Source organism: Pristis pectinata, chromosome 5 (genome assembly GCF_009764475.1).
Source record: "Pristis pectinata isolate sPriPec2 chromosome 5, sPriPec2.1.pri, whole genome shotgun sequence".
Classification (NCBI taxonomy): domain Eukaryota; kingdom Metazoa; phylum Chordata; class Chondrichthyes; order Rhinopristiformes; family Pristidae; genus Pristis; species Pristis pectinata.
The window spans coordinates 58073256-58095606 of NC_067409.1; the positions used below are offsets into that span (position 1 = coordinate 58073256).

The following is a 22351-nucleotide window of genomic DNA, read 5'->3' on the forward strand; positions in this document are numbered from 1 at the left end:
TCAGGCTGTAAGGTTCCAAGCTGGAAAATGAGGTGCAAGTCACGGTTATGGAGAGAGCGCAGGTATTCTGCAAAATGGTCACCTAGTCTGCATTTAGTCTCACCAATGTAAGGAGGCTACACTTGGAGCACTGAATGCAGTAGGTGAATCTGCACCTCCCTTAATATCATCCCATTGCCAGTCACTTCAACTCCCCCTCCCACACTATCACTGATATGTCAGTCCTCAGCCTCCTCCACTGCTGGGAGAATTCCAAGCACAAACTGGAGGAACAGCACCTTCTCTTTATCAGCACCTTTATCTTCTCTTCTCTCCTTTCCTAGCGTTTTTTCCTCTCTCTTTACCTTTGACCCATCCCCCTGTAAATCTGCTCTCCCCTCCCTCCCCCACACCTGCCTATCACTATCTCTTAACTGCATCTACCCATCACCACCCTGTGCCCTCCCCGCCTCCCCTCTTTTGTCCACCTATCACTGCTCTGCTTTTCCCTCCTCTATATTGGGCTTCCCCTTTTCCTATCTTCAGTCCTGAGGAAGGGTCCTGACCCGAAACATTGACCGCCTGCTTTTCTCCACGGATGCTGCCTGACCTGCTGAGTTCCTCCAGCATCATTTCACATCGTTTAGGTAAATGATTCGCAGCAGTCGCGGGTCATTTGCCGAAGTAGGAGTGGATGAGAATATCGGCGGCATCCCACCGCCCCCATTCCTGTGTGAAACCTGAGCTGTCCGCCCCCTGCCCCACCGCAGCTCCCCCTCTGCCCCGCCCACCACCACACCGCAGCCCCCTATGCCCCACTGCCCCGCCCACTGCAGCCCCCCCTCTGCCCCACCCACTGCCCCGCCGCAGTTCTTAACTTTCGCGCCACAAGCTGGGATCCCCGTGGCTTGTGACGCTATCTCCACGGCAACGGCCGGCATTCTATTTGTCACCATGACCTTCGTGCATCATCAACAACTGCCCCAACAGCACCACGGTTCCCGGAACAACGTTACCAGGGGGGCCAAAAAAAAATACGAATTGGCCGGGAAAATCTCTCCACCAAGCACCACGTTTGTCATCATGCCCTGGCAGTTCCCTTGAAGGAGGTGCGGGATGGTAGGGTTATGTAACGACTCACTCCTATCCCCAGGAACAAACGGCAATGCAGTGGGAAGGATATTAGGGTTGCACCCCGACGGGAAGATTATACAACCCAGGCGGCGGGACCCCAGCAACCGTTGCCCGGGCGACACATGGCGGGGGCTCCCACCGCGCGAGTGCGCGCGCTCTACAAGCGGTTGCTGCGCCTCCACCGCCGGTTACCTAGCGACCTGCGCGTCCTGGGCGACCAGTACGTCAAGGACGAGTTCAGGAGGCACAAAGTGGCCGGAGCGTCGGAAGCGGCGAGGTTCATGGAGCAGTGGCAGGTAGGAACGGCCAGCCGGCCCTGGGCCATCGCCCGGCCCGGGAACATCACCAGCCGCACCGGCAGACTGCAACCGCTCCGATAGGAATTCTGGCTGCAGTATGTTGGCGGGGGAAACAAACAGAGTGAAATAAATAGGATCCCCCAACGTTGGATTTCAAACTAAGGGGCAATTTGTAGGCAAGTGTTTGCCATGGCTCAGGCCTGGTTCGCCTCTTCCACGTTGCTCCAGAATTCAACTGCTTTTCTGCCACCATCAACAGCATTAACCCCTATTCTCTGCAATTCTCGGAACCCTTCTAAAACATGTTCGGAGTCGTTTTCTGTATTGCCAGCATTGATAAATCTGATTTTATTGAGTAGCTTATCATAGATTAAAACTAAATTTTAAAACCTTTTTTAAAGCTAAACATAGATGCATAGTTATTCCATTATCTGTGGCAGAGTACTTTTTCGTATTGGAACAAGGAAATAGGCGCAAAATGATATATTAAAGCCAAAATGCTGAGGACACTGGAAATCTGAACTATTAGCTGAAAATGCTGAAAATATTTTGCAAGTCAGGAAGCTTCTGTAGAGAAAGGTTTCATTTTGTTGACCTTTTAGTTTATTATATTGGAAAAAATAGTTAAGATATGACTCCATTTTAATAAGGACTTGCAAGCAGCACTGGGATGCACAATTACATTTTACTAAAATGGTATTTATTTCAGTATTATGTAATAGAATAAAAATCCAGCAGGTGGCAGAGAAACTCCTGTTATCAACTCTGGAATCGTCTCCAGTGGAATTACAGCTGTCAGGAAGAGGCTTATTTGGAATCACAGAATCCTACAGCACAGAACCAGTCCATCATAGAGTCATAGAGCATGGAAACAGGGCAAAATCCACAAAATTCCAGATGCAGACGCAAGAGTCTGCAGAAGCTGGAGTCTGGAGCAACAGACAATCTGCTGGAAGAATTCAATGGGTCAAGCAGCATCTGCAAATACAGTCTCACTTGAGGCATCCACTTGCAATAAAGGCCAACATGCTGTTTGCCTTTATAATTGCCTGCTGTACTTGTATATATGAGGATACTTGGGTCCCTCTGAACATCATCTTTCAGTCTGTAACCATTTTACTTCACTTTTCCTTTTTTTTTCTCTAAAACGGATAACCACACTCATTTCCATATTATGCTCTGTCTGCCATGCTCTTGCTCATTCACTTGGCCTGTTTATATTTCTCACTTTGCAACCTTATTATAATTTTTATTGCCACTCTCATATCATCAACAAACATGGATCTATTATACTTGTCCCCTCATCTACGCCACAGAGTATGAACAGCTGGGGCTGTAGCATCAATCCTTGCAGTACCCCATAAGTGAAAGCCTCCCAACCTGAAAATAACCTGTTTATTCCTTGTCTCTATTTTCTGTCCATTAACTAATCTTCATTCCATTTCAATATATTGCCCTGTGTCATGTGTTCTAATTTTGTTTAATAACTTTTTATGCAGCACCGTTTTGAATGCCTTCTGAAAATCCAAATACACCATATGAACTGGCTCCCCTTATTTATCCTACAAGTTATGGCCTCAAAAAACCTTGAACAGATTTATCAAACATGATTTCCCTTTCATTAATCCATGCCCAATGCTATTACTGTATTACTTTCAAAGTGACCTGTCACCATTTAATTAACAATAGATTCTAGCATTTTCTATTCTACTGATATTTTAACTGCAGGTCAGCTCAAACAATCAAAATAAAACTGAGAGTAGGCTAGGGTATGGTCCTCAGCCTGAACTGCTTAGAGTTTAATGTTTTTAAAACCTTTAAGAAATATTATAAAAACATACTGCTTTAATAAAAATGAATTTTCATGCAATTAAAATAAATTTTTCTAAATTAATGGTCATAGGAAATATTTGTGAGAACTAATAACTTCTTTAAAACTTGCCACTTGGGTCTCTTGCTGCTGTTCTCTTCCAATAAAATCTATGATGCAAGGCTTTTTGCATCTCAGTCCTGGTGTGGAATCTTTGGACATTATTTCTGCAAGTACTGGGAAATTAGGCTAAGTTTTTGTTTACCTTGTTGAAGCAGAATCTGTATGGTCTTGTCAAATCACTGACAGCAGTTTTCGGATTTTCATTTTTGATCATACAAGCACAGATGTCACAACAGTGCTATCAGTTTTGTGGAATAATGACTGCAAACTGGTAATTTCATCAACATTGTTACTGCAAAATGTAGGTCAATTGATGTTCATACAATCGGTGAGCCAAAAGCAGCACGTGTGCATGGCAACCTAATTCTCCAAACCAATATATTTCAGTCTTATTTGTGCTTCTATTTGTTGCTTTCATCTCTGAAGTCTAATTTCAATACCCCCAAATAATTGGAAATAGATGTGGTTAAATCTAAATAGAATATCCCCATCAATTAGAGTCAGAAACCAAAAATCCAATCAATAAAAACAATTGATTTCAACTTTTTTCTGCCACTCCAGCATGTCTACATTGCTCAGTCCTCCCTCTCCCATTGCCCACCAAGAGAGGTCCATTGTATAGAATCATGTGGCCTACAAAGCTTGAACATTCGTCCTTTTACCTTACAGGTGTCAACCGCTATATTCCATGTAATTGATTTATATAATAGTTGGGATCTTGGCAGAAAGCCAAGAAACCTCATCCACTGGACACTTCTGGATGAATATAGTTGCAGGTGCTTCAGCCTTGTCTCTAGCATTCAAATGCTGGATCCTACTATGATTGAGGATGCAGATGTCTATTGTGTGTTATTTTTGCTACTTATGACACAAAAAGTCTAGTGGTAGTAGTACTTAATATTTTCTTTGTAATGTAAGTTCAAGATCTGTTGTATCATGTAAATGTTGACATAACCCAGCCCTTAGAATTATCTTAAAGTGAGTTGCTTCTTACAATTCCCCTGTAATACGAGGAAGACCTAGCTGCAATTGTGATTGTAGTTTTACATTTTTCCATAGGATGGCACTAATGATTCTTAGATAACTTAGTGGTTTATTTGAAGTCTGAAATCTCAAGGGGATAAATCTATGTCTCAGAGAATTGAAATAAGTGACTTTAGAAACAGTAATGCTTGGGTTATCATCTTCCAAGATTATGTAGGTTCTGAAATTGTTCCTGTTGATTGGAAGGTGGTAAATGTTACCTCATTATTTAAGAAAGAAGAGGTGGATAACAGGGAACGACCGACCTGTTGGTCTAACACCAGTGGCAGAGAAATGCTGAACTTGATTATGAAGGATGTAATAACAGAACACCCTGAAAAGAATGGTGGGCTGAGCACAGGCAACACAGATTTTTGAACTGTATTCACTTTTGACTAATCTGTTGGGGTTCTTTGAGAATATGACTGATAGAATGGATAATAGGGAACAGTGGTTGTGGTTTATTTGGAATTCCGAAAAACTTTTGATAAGCTTCCACATAAAAGGTTGGTTAATGAGATTAGATTAGGGGTAATGTACTGACATGGATTGAAAATAGATTATTGGACAGAAAGCAAAAACAGATCTTTACATTGGCGGTCTGTGACTAGCAGATTACGAGAGTTATCAGTGCCTGAGCCCCAGCCATTCATAATCTATTATCAACAATTTGACCAAGGGAACCAAATGTCACATTTTCAAGTTTTCTAGAGATATAAAACTAAGTGGGATTGTGAATAAGGAGAAGGATGTAAAGAGGCTTCAAGGGGATGTGGCTATGTGAGTGAGTGGCAAGAACATGGCAGATGGGATATAATGTAGAAAATGTGAGGTGATCCACTTGGTGCACATAACATAAAGGCAGAGTATTTGATTAATGATTAGAGGTTGGATAACATTGATGTGCAAAAGGACCTAGCTGTGTTTGTATATGAGTCACTGATAGCTTGCATGCAGATACAGCAAATGAACAGGAGTGCAAATAGTATATTAGCCTTTATTAAGAGAGGGTTTGAGGATGATGGGTTTGCTGTATGAGGAGACATTAAGTAGACTGGAACTGTATTCTTTAGAGTTTAGAAGGGTGAGAGGAGAGCTCATGAATTTTTCAAAATTTATAAAGGGCTTGACAGGCTGGGTATAGGGAGGGTGTTTCCCCTGACTGAGGAGTCTAGGATCAGCAGTGCATTTTGAGTATAAGGGGTGGGCAGTTTCGGATTGAGATGAAGAGAAATTTCATTCGGAGGGCAGTGTACCTATGATTGGTTTATAATTGTTACATGTATGGGGATACAGTGAAAAATGCATTTGTTTGTATGCCATCCAGACAGATCAATCCATACATAAGTATATTGAGGTAATACAAAATGGAAAAAAAACAAAATGCAGAATATAGTGTTGCAGTTACAGAGAAAATGCAATGCAGCTAGACAAACAAAGTGCAAGGGCCATGAGAAGGTAGATTTAGAGATCAAGACTTCATCGTTATCGTATCAGGGGTCCATTCAAGAGTCTTATAACAATGGGGTAGAAGCTGTCCTTGAGCCTGGTTGTACGTGTTCTCAGGCTTTTGTATCTCCAGCCCAATGGGAGTGGTGAGAAGAGAGAATGATCAGGGTGGGAGGGGTCCTTGATTATGTTGGCTGCTTTCCTGAGGCAGTGGAAAGTGCAGAAAGTGTCAGTGAAGGGGAGGCTGGTTATCATGATAGACTGGGCTGCGTTCACAACACACTGCAACTTCTTGTGATCTTGGACAGAGCAACTGCCATACCAAGCTGTGATGCATCCAGTAAGGATGCTTCCTATGGTGGATCGGTAAAAATTGGCGCTGGTCTGCTTTCTTGGCCATAGCATCCTTGTAGTTAGACCAGGACCAATTGTTGGTGATATTTACACCAAGGAACATGAAACTCTCAACCATCTCCACCTCAGCACCACTGATACACATGGGCATGTACTCCGCCCCCACTTCGATGACCAGCTCTTCTGTTTTGCTGATATTGAGGGAGAGGTTACAGTCTTGATACCATGCAATTAGGCTCTCTATCTCCTTTCTGTACACCATCTCGTTGTTGTTTGACATCCGGCCCACTACGGTAGTCTCATCTGCAAAATTGTAAATGGAGTTAGAGCAGAATCTGGCTACACACTCACAAGTGTATAGGGAGTAAAGTAAGGGGCTGAGGATGCAGCCTTGCAGGGCACTGGTGTTAAGGATAAGCATAAAGGAGGTGTTGTCACCTGTCCTCACTGATTGCAGTCTGTTGGTTCAGAAGTCAAAGATCTAGTTGCTGAGGGGGTTGCTGAGTCCTAGGTCTAGGAGTTTGGAGATGAGTTTGCTTGGAATTATGGTATTGAAGGGTCTTTGAAGGTATTGAAGGAGATGAGTTTGCTTGGAATTATGGTATTGAAGGTGTTTGACGTAGGTGTCTTTGTTATCCAGTTGTTCTAGAGATGAATGTAGGGCCAGGGAGATGGTGTCTGCTGTGGACCTGTTACCGTGGTCCAATTGCAGTGGGTAGAGGTTGTCTGGGAGGTTGGAGTTGATGTGTGCCATGACCAGCCCTCAAAGCACTTCATGATGATGGATGTCAGAGCCACTGGATGGTAGTCATTAAGGCACAATGCCTTATTTATCTTTGGCTAAATTTTTCTGAGCTAATTCTATTTTATTTCAACTCATTTACTGGAGACCTGTTCTCCACTATTTTTGAGGCTAATTTTAGGCTTTAAGAAGCAGATAAATATATGACTTCAGAATTTTGAGACCTTGTAAAAATTGTGGATGGGGTATCACAGGGAATACACCAAATGTAGTTTGATAATGCATATTAAAGTCATAGTTGTCATTTCAGCTGCATTACTAAGAAACTGATGATTTTTGGTTTTCTGACTCTTTTCCATATTTGGTTATTCCTTTTGATAAAATTATGGAACATTTTTGATCATTTTGGAAGTTCTTGAATGAACTAACAGTCGTAACGAAGTGTGCTTTTCGTAAAAGCTCCCAGCAATTCTCTATTCCAATTTTCGGTTCCTGCAAGCCTAGTATAGATTTAAGAATTATGTTGTTAAAACAAAAACAGGTCAGATATTCTCTCATTTGATTAATTGACTGATACTTTTGCCTCTTTAAATAGTTAATCACAGTTTACTGTATCAATAAATTAAAGATTTTTTTTATCAAATCAAGTCATGCAATTAGTTTTATTTCCATCAATATTAATATAATTTTAAATATATTACGTACCTGCTCTGTGGTCAGAACAAGAAAGGACAAAACTACAATGCTTTGGCATCTGGCTCACCGAGTGCTGATTCCCATGCTCCCTTTAACAATGCCAGGATCTTGGACCCAATGCTCCTTTTGAATACCTGGTTCTGTTTCCCATACTTCCTTGAAACTTTCTAGGTTCACTGGAAAATATATTATTTGACTGTGTAACATCTTAAAAAAAAAACAAAGTGAATTAAAAGTGTCTTGGAGTATTTATAAGAGTAATGTCCAGAAGTTCAGATAATTTGCTAGTTCGGCACCAAAGTCCCATCTGTGCTGGATTACTGGAGTTCTACTCATTTCATGCTCACTGTTACTTATATTAGCTATGCTGTCATGCTCTGATATTATTATTATCCTGCACTAAAAGCGATTTTGTATTTCCTAGAGAGGTGTTGTAGGTGATGCAAATGCTGCAAGTGACTCAATTAAAGTTTTCTGTATATCTTTAATGCGGAACAGCTGGCAGTGGGAGAACAGGAGCTCCCAGGTTTTTGGGTATTGCACTGGAGCAATTGATAGAGAAGTTTGGAAAGGAAAAAATTGGTTCTGTATACTTGGGGGAGGATGATGGTGCAGGGAGGCAGGCAGGTGGTCTTCCAGAAAAACAACAGGAAGATGAAGGGAATAGATAGCCACAGAGATCAACGTTGAGGGTATACCCTTAGCAGTGCCCAAATTTGTTGCATGATCAAGGTTAGTGAGTACATCTTTAAATGTCATATTCTATCAATGGCAGCATTATCACCAGCCACCATTTGATTTACTGCACTTTCATCTCTCAGTCAGAACTCACATCAAGCATTCATATATTTCATCTCATCCTGAATTCTTAGCACTATTGCAAATTTCAGACTCGCCTCTCAAAAACTGAATACATTGTCAGTATTAAACCACGATACTGAGGAGGATCCATTGCCGAGGCTGTGATCACTGTCTGTCTGAAATCCATGAAGGTGAACAATTTTTCACTTTGTTTTTAAAATCCTCATATTCCCCAAATACTAGGCTTTTCAGTTGTGTTCAAATAGCTGGTTTGGCATCAAAATAGGAAATGTTCCCAAACCTCACTCACCTCAAAATAAAATTGGTTGAAGGTAACTGTGTCCATTATTTACATTATTCTCTTCATGTCTTGGATGTATTATATGAAAACAAATCGGTTTCAAATTGTAATCACCATTACAAAATAAATAAATATGGCATTCAGTCTGCATACACCAGAATTCTACAAATGACGACTTAGATAAATGATTGATTAATCTTTTGTTTTGCTTGAGGGAAGAATGTCAGGCCAGAAGAAATATATCCTGAATAATCAGTCCGCCCAGATCAGTGCTTCGGTGCACCACTGAAATGCTGGCCTAGATCATATGCTTAAAGTTTAGTTTGTTGATTTTAATGGTGCACTAAACCAACCTCATGGAGGAGATATTTTCCATCATTTTTTTTTCCTGTTTTCCATGTTCATTCAGTTTTTATTCTGCCTTACTCAAATATTTTAAAAATCTGTTACAGTAACCTTAGCTGTGCAGAGGCTCAGCATAATGAGCACCTAAGCATCAAAATGGCAGAAACATTGTGTATCATTGGCAGTGCACTTATACTGCATAATGTGGTAGTGAAAGCAGAAGAGGCAAAAACAAACAAACCAATAGTTGGGCCCTTTTGAAAATATGGATTGGGACCAATTACTTGTTTGAGGCCCCATTCATAAAATTGATTCTCCCTCAACACAACTGGCATCAGGTCAGATGCATTTAAGAAAATTGGTATTGGTTTATTATTGTCACATGCACTGAGGTACAGTGAAAAGCTTTTGTTTTGTGCCATCCAGACAGATCATGCCATTCATAATTACAGAATGCAAAATATAGTGTTGCAATTACAGGGAACATGCAGTGCTTGTAGACAAATAAAGTGCAAGGGTCACAACGAGGTGAATTGGGAGATCACGAGTTCATCTTTTAACTTACGAGAGGTCCATTCAAAAGTCTGATAACAGTGGGATGGAAGCTGTCCTTGAGTCTGGTGGTAGGTGCTCTCAGGCTTTTGTATCTTCTGCCTGATGGGAGAAGAGACAATGACCAGGTTGGGAAGGATCCTTGATTTTGTTGGCTGCTTTCTCGAGGCAGCAGGAAGTATAGACAGAGGCAGTGGAGGAGAGGTTGGTTTGTGTGATGAACTGGGCCACTGTGATTTACATGAAGTTAAGCAAGCTGTGCCCGAAGGAGACACCACCAAATAGTTAATATTTTTACTGGAAGTCTTGTTTATGGAGCCAGTATGAGCAATTATGGTCCTATTTTCTTCCCAATGTAGGTTTTGGAAATGATATGTTGGGGCCTTCTATTTGTTCAGCAGATGCCACAGTCTTTCCAGTAGATGTTATCATTGAAGTGTGAGTAGGTGTTTGCAGGAAACTGACTGAGAATTGAAGGTGATAGTAGAACTAGTGCTTGGGGAATAAGGAAGGTGAAGAGATCAGGACACTAAGGCTGATGGAGAGTATTCCTACCCTTCCTGGCTCACAAGAAGTACTAAGAACTATTTTTGGTGCTTAGTATAATTTCAGATTCAAAGAAACCCTGGTATTTCCAACATTTGTGTGTGAGCTCTGTTGTGTTATAGAATACATTTACCTGGGAATAACTTTTGTTGATAAATGAACTACATAAATATAGTTATTATTGCAAGGGCAGGTTGGGCTCCCAGGTACTTCTTAAAGGGAATTAACCCAGACTCCTATTGTGTGAGTGTAATTTTCTGACAAGCATTCCCCCTATTACTTTTCATCCCCAATGTGTTTCTGGGATCCTGATGGCCCCACCTTGGACACAACTCATACATGCATGCTTTCCAATGTGGAGATTTAATGGTCTGGGTATAGATAACTGGAATGCTTACCTAAAGCTGTTAGTTTGATCATATTATATAGCGTAGCTTTTGATTGGTCTGTGAATTCTTTTTTATTCATTATGACTGCTTGTACTATAAGTCCCAAAGTGACTACAATGTCCTTTCTCTAACCCACAAATCAATATAGAATTGACTATAAGCAATGGGAACTCAGCTAGACTACCTGCAACTACTTTTAAAAATTAGAAAATACTTGAACTCTTTGAACTGCATACAATATTTTTGTACATAGGCTTTAGACATTTGAGTTCAATTTTATTTTTAACTTGATTCCATCTGTTGTCTGAATCCTCTCAAGCTCAGATGGCACCTTAATAAATCTGGTGCAGCTCCAAGTTCCATAAATTAAGACAGGAAAAATCCAGAATTTTAATGGTGCTGGATGATGTATTATTATGTTTCTAAATTGGAGAGTCTAGTAACTAGCAGCTTGCTGTGAAGGCTTGGCTGTAAATCAATGTGATGTCATGCCTGAAAGCCATTCACTGGCTGTTTAATCCACTCTGATCGATTTGACATTGTAATGACATTCGTTTCATTTTTTTTTAACGTGGTTGTTGCCTTGTGAGATATAAAATGAATGAACTCTTGTAGTCTGAGAGGAAGAAATCTAATGTTGCATTTCAAGAGCAGTCTAAATTTTCCCTGACCTTTGAAACAAGTCATGCTGACTGTGACCAGCAGTTCTGAACAGAACATCTGGTGGTGAGCCATTCAAACTGAACTATGCTCCAAACTTGGTGCACATGCTGAGAATCCAGGGCTTACTGATAGATTTGGGGGGTTGAATCTGTCAGTTTGCTCTGGTGTTGGACTTCCCAGGGAGTTGAACAGCCAGGACCAGTCTTGCTGGGATTTCCTTGCAATGGTCTGGGGAATTGCCATTTGGATTCTGCACCAGGTCAGACTTAGTGTTGGATCCAAACTCACTTCGATTATTGAGGTTATAGAGTAAAGATTTAGGAGACAGAGTGGAAGGAGTTACTTTTTAAAATAAATATTCTGCTTTGTTTTAATGTTTTTAATTGTTTCTGAATGTTTTAATTAATGTTATTTAAAGTGTTAATTTTTACATTAATTCAATATTAATAACTTTTTTGTCTGTAAGGTAGCTGCCTGGACAGAAGACAGCTTCACCCACAGGCATGCCTTTGGTCAAAGGCTGTCAAGGATGTTTCAGAGGCAGAGTCTCCACACTAAACTGCCAACAAGGCTGGCCTTCTGCATTTGGCCTAAGTAAACATAGAGCCGCATGTAGCAATTTCAATGCACCCAGCCCCACACATGCTGACCTTTTAAACATGCCTGTCTAGAAATTTTAACATGTCCCCAGAACAAATTAGTATGAAATTAATTGAAAATACTTGCAGGGAAAAAAATCCTCACACAAGGTCATGAGCACTTGGTAGGAAAATGGCTAAGGAGGTATTCTACTCTAGGATGGATACAAACGTCCACAGAAGAAGGGAAAATGGAAGAGAAAGGAATGGATGGGAGGGAAATTTCTGAAAACCGTTGGTGGAGAATCAATTCAGATTTTCAGGAATAGGTGGAGAATTGAGATCAAAATGTTAGAGTTGCAACTGACAGACCCGGCCAGATTTGTAGATTCATAGTTATACAGCATGGAAACAGGCCCTTCAGCCCAACTCATTCATGCCAAGCAGGATGCTATCTATGCTAATCCCATTTGCCTGCATTTGGCCCATTATCCCTCAAAACCTTTCCTATCTATGTACCTGTCCACAGTCATTCCATTTGTGTAAAGCATAGTAAGTTCCCATCCTGTGAACCTTTTTGATAATCTATTCAATCATTGACCTTTTTTGTTTTCAGGGTGAGTCTATTAAATTGCCACAAAACCTAATACTATATCAAAAAACGGAGTCATGAACAATCTGACTAATATCATAATTCTTTCAGTTCAAGGACTGCATATCCTCAACAGCGATGAAGGTTTAAAAATGCACATATGATTTCATCCAGCTTCTCTTCAGTGTTACAAATATGTGCAGTCCATTAATCAAACATGTTCAAAATAATCAGTTTCAGTACATTTTTCATCCATGGAAATTGTATTACAGCATAAAAGTAGGCAGTTTGCTCCATCCATGCCTGCATCGACTAAATGATCTCTCTAGTTATTTTCAAATCTCCACCATAAAATATTTTTCTCAAAAATATATATCTATTTCCTTTTTAAAAACTATTATGAATTCTTGGTAGGATATTCCAGTCCAACAGTCATTTCTAATTATAACTGAAATTCTCCAAGTTCCTGATGTCTCTCTTTTGAAATGAAATGTTTGCCTTGTGGATCTAATTTACTGATTTAATCACCTTGAGGTTTTCATGTAAAATTCTCATTTTGTCCAATGTCCTTCCCTTCTTCAACTGCATTCAATATAAAATGGTGCCTCGCTCAAGTGATAATCGATTGTGTGATATTTAATATACATTTTGATTAACTATTCAACTGCAGGAACATCACAGTCAAGCATAATCTTATCCATTCAGATACATTTCAATAGAGGTCAGCAGATAGAAATTATGGTCTTGATTTTAATTCTATGACTTGTTGGGAGGAGGGGAGTAAGTGTTCAAAAGCATATGGGAAATACAAAGTACCATGGCTTTTTAACTCGCCCAACAATTTATAATTTTCCCACCAACCAGTGGCAGCATTTAAATCACACTCCAACATCAAAGGCCAAATGATACTCAAATACAGTGCAGCCCTTTTACACTGTTAGACGTGCTCTGTTCAAGATGAGAACTAAGACTGAAGATCCACCTGTTCCTCCAGCTGTTCATAAAGTTACTTTGAGGAAAACAGATGATGTGCATGAAGTAATCACAGCTCCAGAACTCAATTGGACACTCCAGATGTAGAATTTAAAGGAATTTAGAGTTGGTGATCAAAAATAGGCTAGTGCCAGAATGGAGTCCAAGCAGGCAAAGGCTGTTTTCAGTGAAGCCTTGCACAGTGTGCTGCTGGTAAGAGCTACTGTTCCTTTCAGTGACAGACAGATATATAGAAGTTTCCTGTCCATTTCAGGATGTTCTAAAGTGCTTTGCAGCTACTAAACTTTTTATTGACATTGCATTTGCTGTTTCAATATCCCAAATATGATGACCAACTTGTGCACCACAGGCTCTTGCGCACAGCAATGTGATAATGATCATCGTGTTGTTTTCGTGATGTTGGCTGAGGTTTGAACGTTGGCTAGGACACTAAAGATAACTGACTCGCTCTTCCTCAAAATAACTTCCATGAACACCTGGGAGTATAGCTGGGATATCAATCAAGAAGGGATATAAGAGAGCCTGCCACTTTTTTTGCTGAAGCCACTGCCTCAACAATGTTGGAGTAATAAAGGAGAATAAAGCTTTGTAATTCCACATGGCTGTGCAATGGGCTTTATGAGAAAATGTTTTAAGTTTCTGTTGTTTACTTAATGCAGGTATTATATTTCAATAGGTTCCCATCTTTAGTGCTTGGGGTTGTAACTGTATTTAAGGAGGTCATAAAGTCACAAAATCCATGCTGGAAACTTTTAAAGGGTTGGTAGTTGGTTAATTGCAGGACACCTGGTGGCTATGGAGGTATTTGCTGAAGGGAGAAGAATTACTGTTGCATTTTCTGGTAATGTGGATGTACTGGTGTATTCATGAGGGAATCTTGCATTAAAAGGGGGATCTTGGGCAGCAATGGAGTCATTCAGGGTACATTGTCTTCATTGCACATTTTTTCTCCTCTCCTTCCTAAGAAATCTCTAATTTGCACAGAGTTACCTCTTATTTAAGTTACTATAAACAAAGCCTTTCCCTGAAGTAGCTGTGAATATTGATACTTTTGGATCTTTACCTGACAATGCTTGCCAAATTAATTACCAAATGTGTTTGTTTTGGTTTCATTGGCACATCGGCTCATAAATTCTTGCAGCACAGAAAAATGCCCTTCAGCCCAACTGGTCCATGCCATCCAAGATGCCCATCCAAGCTAGTCCCCTTTCCCCATATTTGACCCATTTTCTTCTAAATCTTTCCTATCCATGTACCTGTCCAACTGTCTTTTAAAAATTGTTATTATATCTGCCTCAATCGCTTCCTCTTGCAGCTCGTTCCATATATGTACCACCCTCTGAGTAGAAAAAAAATTGCTGTAATTAAATCTTTCCCCCTCACCTGAAACTTATGCCCTCTTGATTCCCCATCCCTGAGAAAAATACTGAGTGCATTCACCCTATATATGCCCCTTCATGGTCTATACAGTATGTACACGCTACAAGATCACTTGTCAGTCTCCTACACTCCGAGGGGAAAAAAGGTCCTAGCATGCCCAGCCTCTCCCTATAATTCAGTCCCTCAAGTTCTGTTAACATCCTTGTAAATTGTTTCTGCACTCTTTCCAGCTTAATAACATCTTTCCTATAGCAGGGTGACCAACTGAACACAATACTCCAAGTGTAGCCTTGCCAGCATTCTGTACAACTCCAACATAACCTCCCAACGTCAATACTCAGTGCCCTGACTCATGAAAGCCAGTGTGCCAAAAGCCACCTTCACCACCCTGTCTACCAGTGACTCCACTTTCAGGGAACCATGTAACTGAACTCCAAGGCCCCTCTGTTCTACAACATTCCCCAGGGCTTTACTGTTTACTGTGAAAATCTTACCTTGATATGACTTTCCAACATCCAACCCCTTACACTTATCTGAATTAAACTCCATTTGCCATTCCTTGGCCCACTTACTCAGCTGATCGAGGTCTTCCTGTAATTATTGATGACTTTCTTCACTGTCCACTATACCACCTATTTTAGTGTAATCTGCAAACTTGTTAACCATGCCTTGTACATTCTCATCCAAGTCATTGATATAGATGACAAACAACAATGGGCCCAGCACCAACCCTGAGGCATACCACTAGCCACAGGCCTCCAGTTCAAGAAACAACCTTTCACCATCACCCTCTGCTCTCTACCGTCAAGCCAATTGTGTATCCAATTAGCAGCTCTCCCTGGATTCCATGAGATCTAACCTTTCAGAGCAGGCTACCATGTGGATCTTTATCAAAAGTGTTACTGAACTCCATATAGACCACATCTACTGCCCTGCCCTCTTCGACCTTCTTGGTCACTTTTTCAAAAAGCTCTTTTGAGTTTGTACGGCATGATTCCCATGCATAAAACCATGCTAACTACCCCTAACCAGCCTGTGTCTTTCCAGATGCATGTATATCTTCTCCAGTAACTTACCTACCACAGATGTGAGGCTTACTGGTCTATAGTTCCGAAGTTTTTCTTTGCAGCCCATCTTAAATAAAGACACAATATTTGCTACCCTCCAGTCTTCCAGCATTTCAGCCATGGCTAACAATGATGCAAATATCTCAGCCAGGGCCCTCGTAATTTCTTCTCTAGCCTCCCATGGTTCTTGGATATAGCTGGTCAGACCTGGAGACTTGTCTACCTTCAAACATTTTAAGACATCCAGCACCTCCTCTACTGTAATGTGGACTAACCCCAAAACATCCCTATTAACTTTCCCTAGTTCCCAAGTCTTGGTGTCTTTCTCTATGGTTAAAACAGAGGAGAAATATTTATTGAGGACCTCAGCTATCTCCTGTGGTTCCACACTTAGATGCCCACTTTGGTCTTTGAGGGGCCCTATTCTCTCCCTAGTTACTTTTGTTCCCTTAATATACTTATAAAATCTCTTGTATTCTCCTTACTCTTCTTTACCAAAGCCATCTCTTCTTTACCAAAGCTATCTCATGCCTCCTTTTTGCCCTCCTGATTTCCCTCTTGGGTACACTCCTGCATCCTCCATATTCCTTCAGGGATTCACTTGATGCCAGCTGCCTGTACCTGATCCATGCCTCCTTCTTCCTGGACAGGGCCTCAATAGCTCTTGAAATCCAGGGTTCCCTACTCCTGCCAGTCTCGCTCTTCACTCGAATGAGAACATGTAGACCTTGAGCTCTCACTATCTCACTTTTAAAAACATACTCACTGGAGGTCTCTTTGACTGCAAACAACCTACTCTAATCAACCTTTGCAAGCTCCTGTCTAATGCTGTCAAAAATTCACCTTGCCCCAATTTAGAACTCAGAACCTGTGGACCAGTTCTGTCCCTTTCCATAACTATTTTAAAACTAATAGAACTATGATCACTGGTCCCAAAATGCTCCCCCATTGTCATCTCAGTCACTTGCCCTACCTTATTACCCAAGAGTAGGTCGAGCTTTGCCTTCTCCCCATTTGGGCCCTCTATATATTGCCTGAGGAAACTTTCCTGAACACACTTAACAAATTTCACCCCACCTATGTCTTTAACACTATGGCAATCCCAGTCTATGTTAGGAAAGCTAAAATCCCCTATTATGACGAGGGGAAGTTTGAGTTCTGAAAACAGTGTTTCACTATTGCTCTTGTGTGCTGTTGTGTGGAGCACAGAAAAGCACTGTCATTCTGGAGGTCATGGCTGATGCTTACTGAAGATCATCTCCAGGCGCTAGTGCATCTTTAGTGTGCTGATTGCTTGTCAAATCCCAAACTGATGATGATATAATTTTTACTTAGTACTTCTGCACTTCAGAGTCTAAGTTCCTGTCTGGTGTCATAAGCCAAGTTGACCTTCATGACCATTGCCCAGGAATTTTGCACACACATGCATACCAACAGAACATTAACGGAGTGGCAACCTTTGTATTTAACAATTAAGTTGGTTATTCTAGGAATGTAGGAAGCCATATAGAGTTGCAAACCTTAACGCCAACTCAATCTAACTGGTATCATCAGTTGCAAAATTGACATGATTGGTAGTCCTGATAAAGAAGGTGGCGATCATCATGCTTTTTAGAAAAAACTACTGAGGGATCTGCATATATATATATATATTAAAAAAAGACAGAGCTCTGGAAGGATTTGGCAGCAAAAATATGCAATAACTTTCACTGGCAATGGTAATGCCACCAGACCCAACTTTTAATAGATTGTCTTACAGGCTGCAGAGATCTACCATGGTTTGATGTGACATCCTGAAAATTCCAAGGCATCAGTGTTCAGATAAGTTAAGGAAATTGATCTTCTCTTGGATTATTTCTTGTTTGGGAGCTGTACCTCTCTGTTGCACAGCTGTGAGTGCTGCTAGTACCATTGCTGGATATCTTTGCTCTCAACAGATGTCCTAAGGATTGAGCACATCTTCAAAATGTAGAAAGTAATCCTAAATTGTACAAAGTAACTTCATTAAAATTAACACAACTAAAGTCTTTCCTTGAAACCGGTGACAAAATATGAGAATATTGAGTATTCAATGGCATTTTTACCTGAGTTGGCCTCCACCATTTTAATTGTCATGTTCCTGGAGGTCTGGGAATCCATGGGCCCAGTATTAAAGTGAAAGCTATTTCAGTATTGCTCTACGTAATTAGCTTCTGGAAGCTGACAGCTCACCTTTCCCAAAGGGTTGTAATCGCACTCTCTGACATGCTGAAGGCAAATGTGAAATTCAGGAGGTGGAAACCAGCCACCCAATTCCTATTTTAACTTTATACTCAAACCACTTGTGTTCTAGCTCATGAAAATTTAGCCCAGAGAGTGGAACCCCAGAGCTAACTTGGTACAGAGCAGTGGTCAAACCTGGAACATTTTATGCATTGGGAGTATAGACTTTTAGGGGAATTTTACGAGCAAAGCAAGATATGTTTGACCTGGTTATGCAAAAGTGTGGGGAAAAAAATTCAAACCTGTTTATTTGATTCGTTTCCATGCTCTATGACTCCATAAATAACTTAATGGAGCCAGCTTCTTAATTTGGCTGACTGTAGCAAGGAAATGGATTTCAAAAATGGTAACTGGGACTTGCCATTCAATTTGGCAAGGCGCAAGGGAAAACCCACTCTTTTAGGTTTCATTTCCCTCTCCATGAGCATCATGGCTCTTTTTTTTCTAAACAATTGAGAAGGCTTGATTTTTGGTAAATAATTTGTTTAAAATATTGTACAATCTTTTTCTTTCCCCATCTGATTCTAATCCTGCAAGTTATCTGTATATATATATAAAAAATATATAAGTTTACAATAGTTAATGTTACAGAAGTGGAATTGGCCACGAGTTGATTGATACTTGGATTGCCACTCTGCCTCTCAAATGTATTGGTGCAAGTTCCCAAGCAGGGGAAAGATGAATTATAACTAATAAAATAATACATTTCTAATCTTCTGGTTTTTAATTACATTTTTGTAATGGAGGTTTCTCATAAGGGAAAAGTTTTTTTTGTCATTGTAAGATTATTGAAGCATGTTCGTCTTGCCTAAGTCGGTCAGGATAAGACTAGAGCCAATCTTGGTCACCTTATAACTGATGTCAGTGATTAATGAGTTGGTTAAATATTCCAGAAGGATGGAATGAATGCATCATTCTGCCAGAGATTGATTATGCAGCACACAGGCAAATGCACATACACTATAGTGGAAAATATAAAAGCTCAAATCATCACATTAATATATTAACAGTAAGTGCTATTTAACCATTACCAGAAATGCTGGTTTGTTTGGTCAAAGTGCTGTAACATTTTCCAGCAGGTGACAGAAATGTTTTCAATATAAATTCTAATTGTAATTGATTTTCAAAATGCCCTTGGGTTTCTTGTACTTTTTTTCTAAATTTCAAAGTTATAAATATATGTGCTAAAAGTCACCCAAAATGCAACTTGTGCATTATAGTACTGAGCATAATGTCTGTAGGCACTTAAATAAATGATGCGTAATACAGGATATCATACTGCATTATCCAGAAGAGAGTTTTGTGACTATTACAATTAGTAAAATTCATTAGGCTTTTGAAATAAAAATTGAATACTTTAAACATTACAGCTAATTATTTTTTTAATTAAAACCTGTTTTTCTATTTCCTGTAGTGATTCTTCATGTGCTGGTATTTCTTTAAAGGCCTAAGATTTTACACAAAGTTGAATAAGATTTGATTAGGAGTAAAAATAGCAAAAGGTGTCTGAAAATGTACAAGGCACATGATTAATTGATATTTAACCACATAAAAATGCTTTGTGTTTTTGCGTGGCTGTTAACTGGTGCTGTACTGAGGTTTATTACAGATAATTAAATTCAGTACTTGCAGTGTCATTTGTCTGAATAGAGACTTCAAGAATACCTATTTCAGGAAAATCACTTTCTTTTAGTTTTGAATGAGGTTTCCTGAAAATACCTGGACATATTAAAACTTAATAGTTATATTTTTGAACAACATTTTAATTAGAACAAAGGTAAAGCTGAATACAACTCCCTTAATTCACTATATTTAGATGTGTACTCATTCCTGTAATTTCAGCTAGTCTTTAGCAATTAACATGCCACGTTAAAATAAAATTTCCTTTACGGCCAAGTCACAGCTTAGATTATCTGTGAAAGATGTTGCTTATAAAAATACATTAAAATACAATTTAAGCTACAAGGTGCAGTATGAACTACTACATTTCAAGAAATTCTGAATATTTTCTCTACAGTAGGTATCCCCCCTCAAGTATGATAAATGTAATCATTTTTGGAAAATGCAATAATGAAACTTTGAGTATCAGAGCTGAGATGTCATGTTGCAGCTGTACAAAACATTGGTAAGGCTACACTTGGAGTTTTGTGTACAGCTCTTGTCACCACACTACAGGAAGGATGTGGTAGCATTAGAAAGAGTGCACAAGAGATTCAACAGAATATCTGGAATGCAGGGCTTTACTTAAAAGGAGAGATTGGATAGGCTGGGTTTATACTCATTGGAATGTAGGAGGCTGAGGGGTGGCTTTATGGAGGGTTATAAAATTATAAGTGGCGTAGATAGGATAGTCTTTATCTTCGGGTGGGGCAATCTAAAACTGAGAGGGGAGAAATTTAAATCTGAAGGGCATGTTTTTCACACAAAAGGCAGTGATAGTTATTTTACAGAGGAAATGGTAGAGGCATATACAATTACAGCATTCAAAAGACATTTGGACAGGTACTTCGATAGGAAAGGAGTAGAGGGATAAGGGGCTAATGCGGACAAACGGGATTAGTGTGGCTAGGCATCACGGTTGGCATAGAGTTACAAATTAGGCTGAAGGATCCATTTCTCTACTGTACAACTCTATGTCTCTACGACTTAATCTCAGAAGAGAAAATAGTTTCTGATACATTTATAGTCTGTTTAATGTCTTTAATCTCGGCAAGTTTGATAAAGTATCGTTGATAATGAGGTAAGTGGGCACTTTTCAGTCTAATGACCTCCTAATACAGCACTCTTATTTCTCTTTGCTCAGGCATATGCAGATGTACTACAGACACAGGTTTTGGAGAGTGCGATGCATCCAATGCAGAAGGTTCAATATGGAGCCAGTCTGACGACAAATGAATTGCAAGACTTTAATGAAGCACAAGTTGGACAACTGTATGAACTGATGCAGGAAGCCACAAAACCTAATTACCAGTTCAATATTGAAAATGACCCCCATCACAAGAAGTAATTTAGCAAGTACCGCAACAGGAAGAACATAACTATAAAAATGAATCTTTTATCTTCTTGCTGTTGTTAGAAATAATTATCTAAAAACTTAAGAATGTTAAACATTGCTACATATAGAAAAAACAATGAGCCCACTTTAGCCAAAATGATAAACAGAGCTTCACAGTATTTATTTCAGCAAAATACTCAAACATAAATGGGTTTCTAATAAAATCCTAAACATTCAAACAATTCTTCTGTAAAACTGGCAAAATCATTAGTCTGATTTTGTGTAAGAAACAAATTTTTGTGACATTTGATGCACTTTTGCAATTTGTAATCTGGAAAGAAGTACGTAACGAATAAACTTCATTCAATTATCAGCAGGATATTGATGATGGGATTCAATGATGATAGATGTTGGAGTGTCAAAGGAAAGTGGTTAGAATGGGAATCCAAAGGGGAATTTTTTTCACACAGGGTGACTGGATTCTGGAACATGCTGTCTGAACATTCAAGAAGCATCTAGACAAGTACTTGAATCACAAAGCATAGAAAGCTACGGACCTAATGGGATTAGTGTGGATGAGTACCACGAGCAGCATGGATGTGTTGGACCAAGGGCCTGACTCTGACCCTAAGATTATTTCAATTATCTTGTTAGGATCTTAAATAATTACAGTGGCAGTTTTCATGACACTGTGATGGAGCTTGCATATTAGTTAAGTGTATGGACATTTAAAATGTTAGTCTCAATGATTAAATTGAATGTATTTTTAATCAGTTCCCAAAGCAGTTTTTTTAATGGAATCATTCACAGAATGTAGGTATCATTTCTGATTGCATTTGAGAAGGTGGTGATGAGCCACCTTTAGGACCGCAGTCCGTGAATGTAGTCATAGAGTGCTGTTAGATAGGGAATTCCAGGATTTTTAATCAATAATGACGGAGGACCAGTGATACATTTCCAAATCAGGTTTGTCTGTGACTTTTGGGAGGTACTGTTGATGAAGCCCTGGACTGTTGCTGCTAAACATCTCGCAGCTATTTTAGGTAGTGGATGGGGGGTATTGATTAAGGGATTACTGTGCAGTGTTGTCAGCTTCCTGACGGATCTGTACCCATTCAGGTAGGTGATGAAAAGGCTATAAAGAGTCATGAGGCATTTCATGCCACATTAAACCCTTCCTCCAATCTGCACCTGTAGCCACAATATTTATGTATCTGGGCTAGTGTTTTTGATCAGTGGTGACTGCAGGATGTTGCTGATGGGATTCAGTGATGCTGG

The 22351-nt window shown here is 39.8% G+C and overlaps 1 protein-coding gene across 1 annotated transcript; it reads left to right on the forward strand.

Annotated features, from left to right (window-relative positions):
- Positions 1 to 1016: 1016 nt before the first annotated feature.
- On the forward strand, positions 1017 to 21446 carry sdhaf3 (succinate dehydrogenase complex assembly factor 3). Its single transcript, XM_052016590.1, has 2 exons — positions 1017 to 1409; positions 20882 to 21446. Exons 1-2 carry the CDS (start codon positions 1236 to 1238, stop codon positions 21083 to 21085), a joined length of 378 nt encoding a protein of 125 aa, XP_051872550.1. The 5' UTR covers positions 1017 to 1235; the 3' UTR covers positions 21086 to 21446.
- Positions 21447 to 22351: the final 905 nt, after the last annotated feature.

Bases quoted from the DNA above. Each gene is read 5' to 3' on its own strand.
- sdhaf3 (XM_052016590.1), top strand. From the start codon at position 1,236: ATGGCGGGGGCTCCCACCGCGCGAGTGCGCGCGCTCTACAAGCGGTTG. The intron at 1,410-20,881 runs GTAGGAACGGCC...CTCTTTGCTCAG, and splicing joins GGTTCATGGAGCAGTGGCAG to GCATATGCAGATGTACTACA.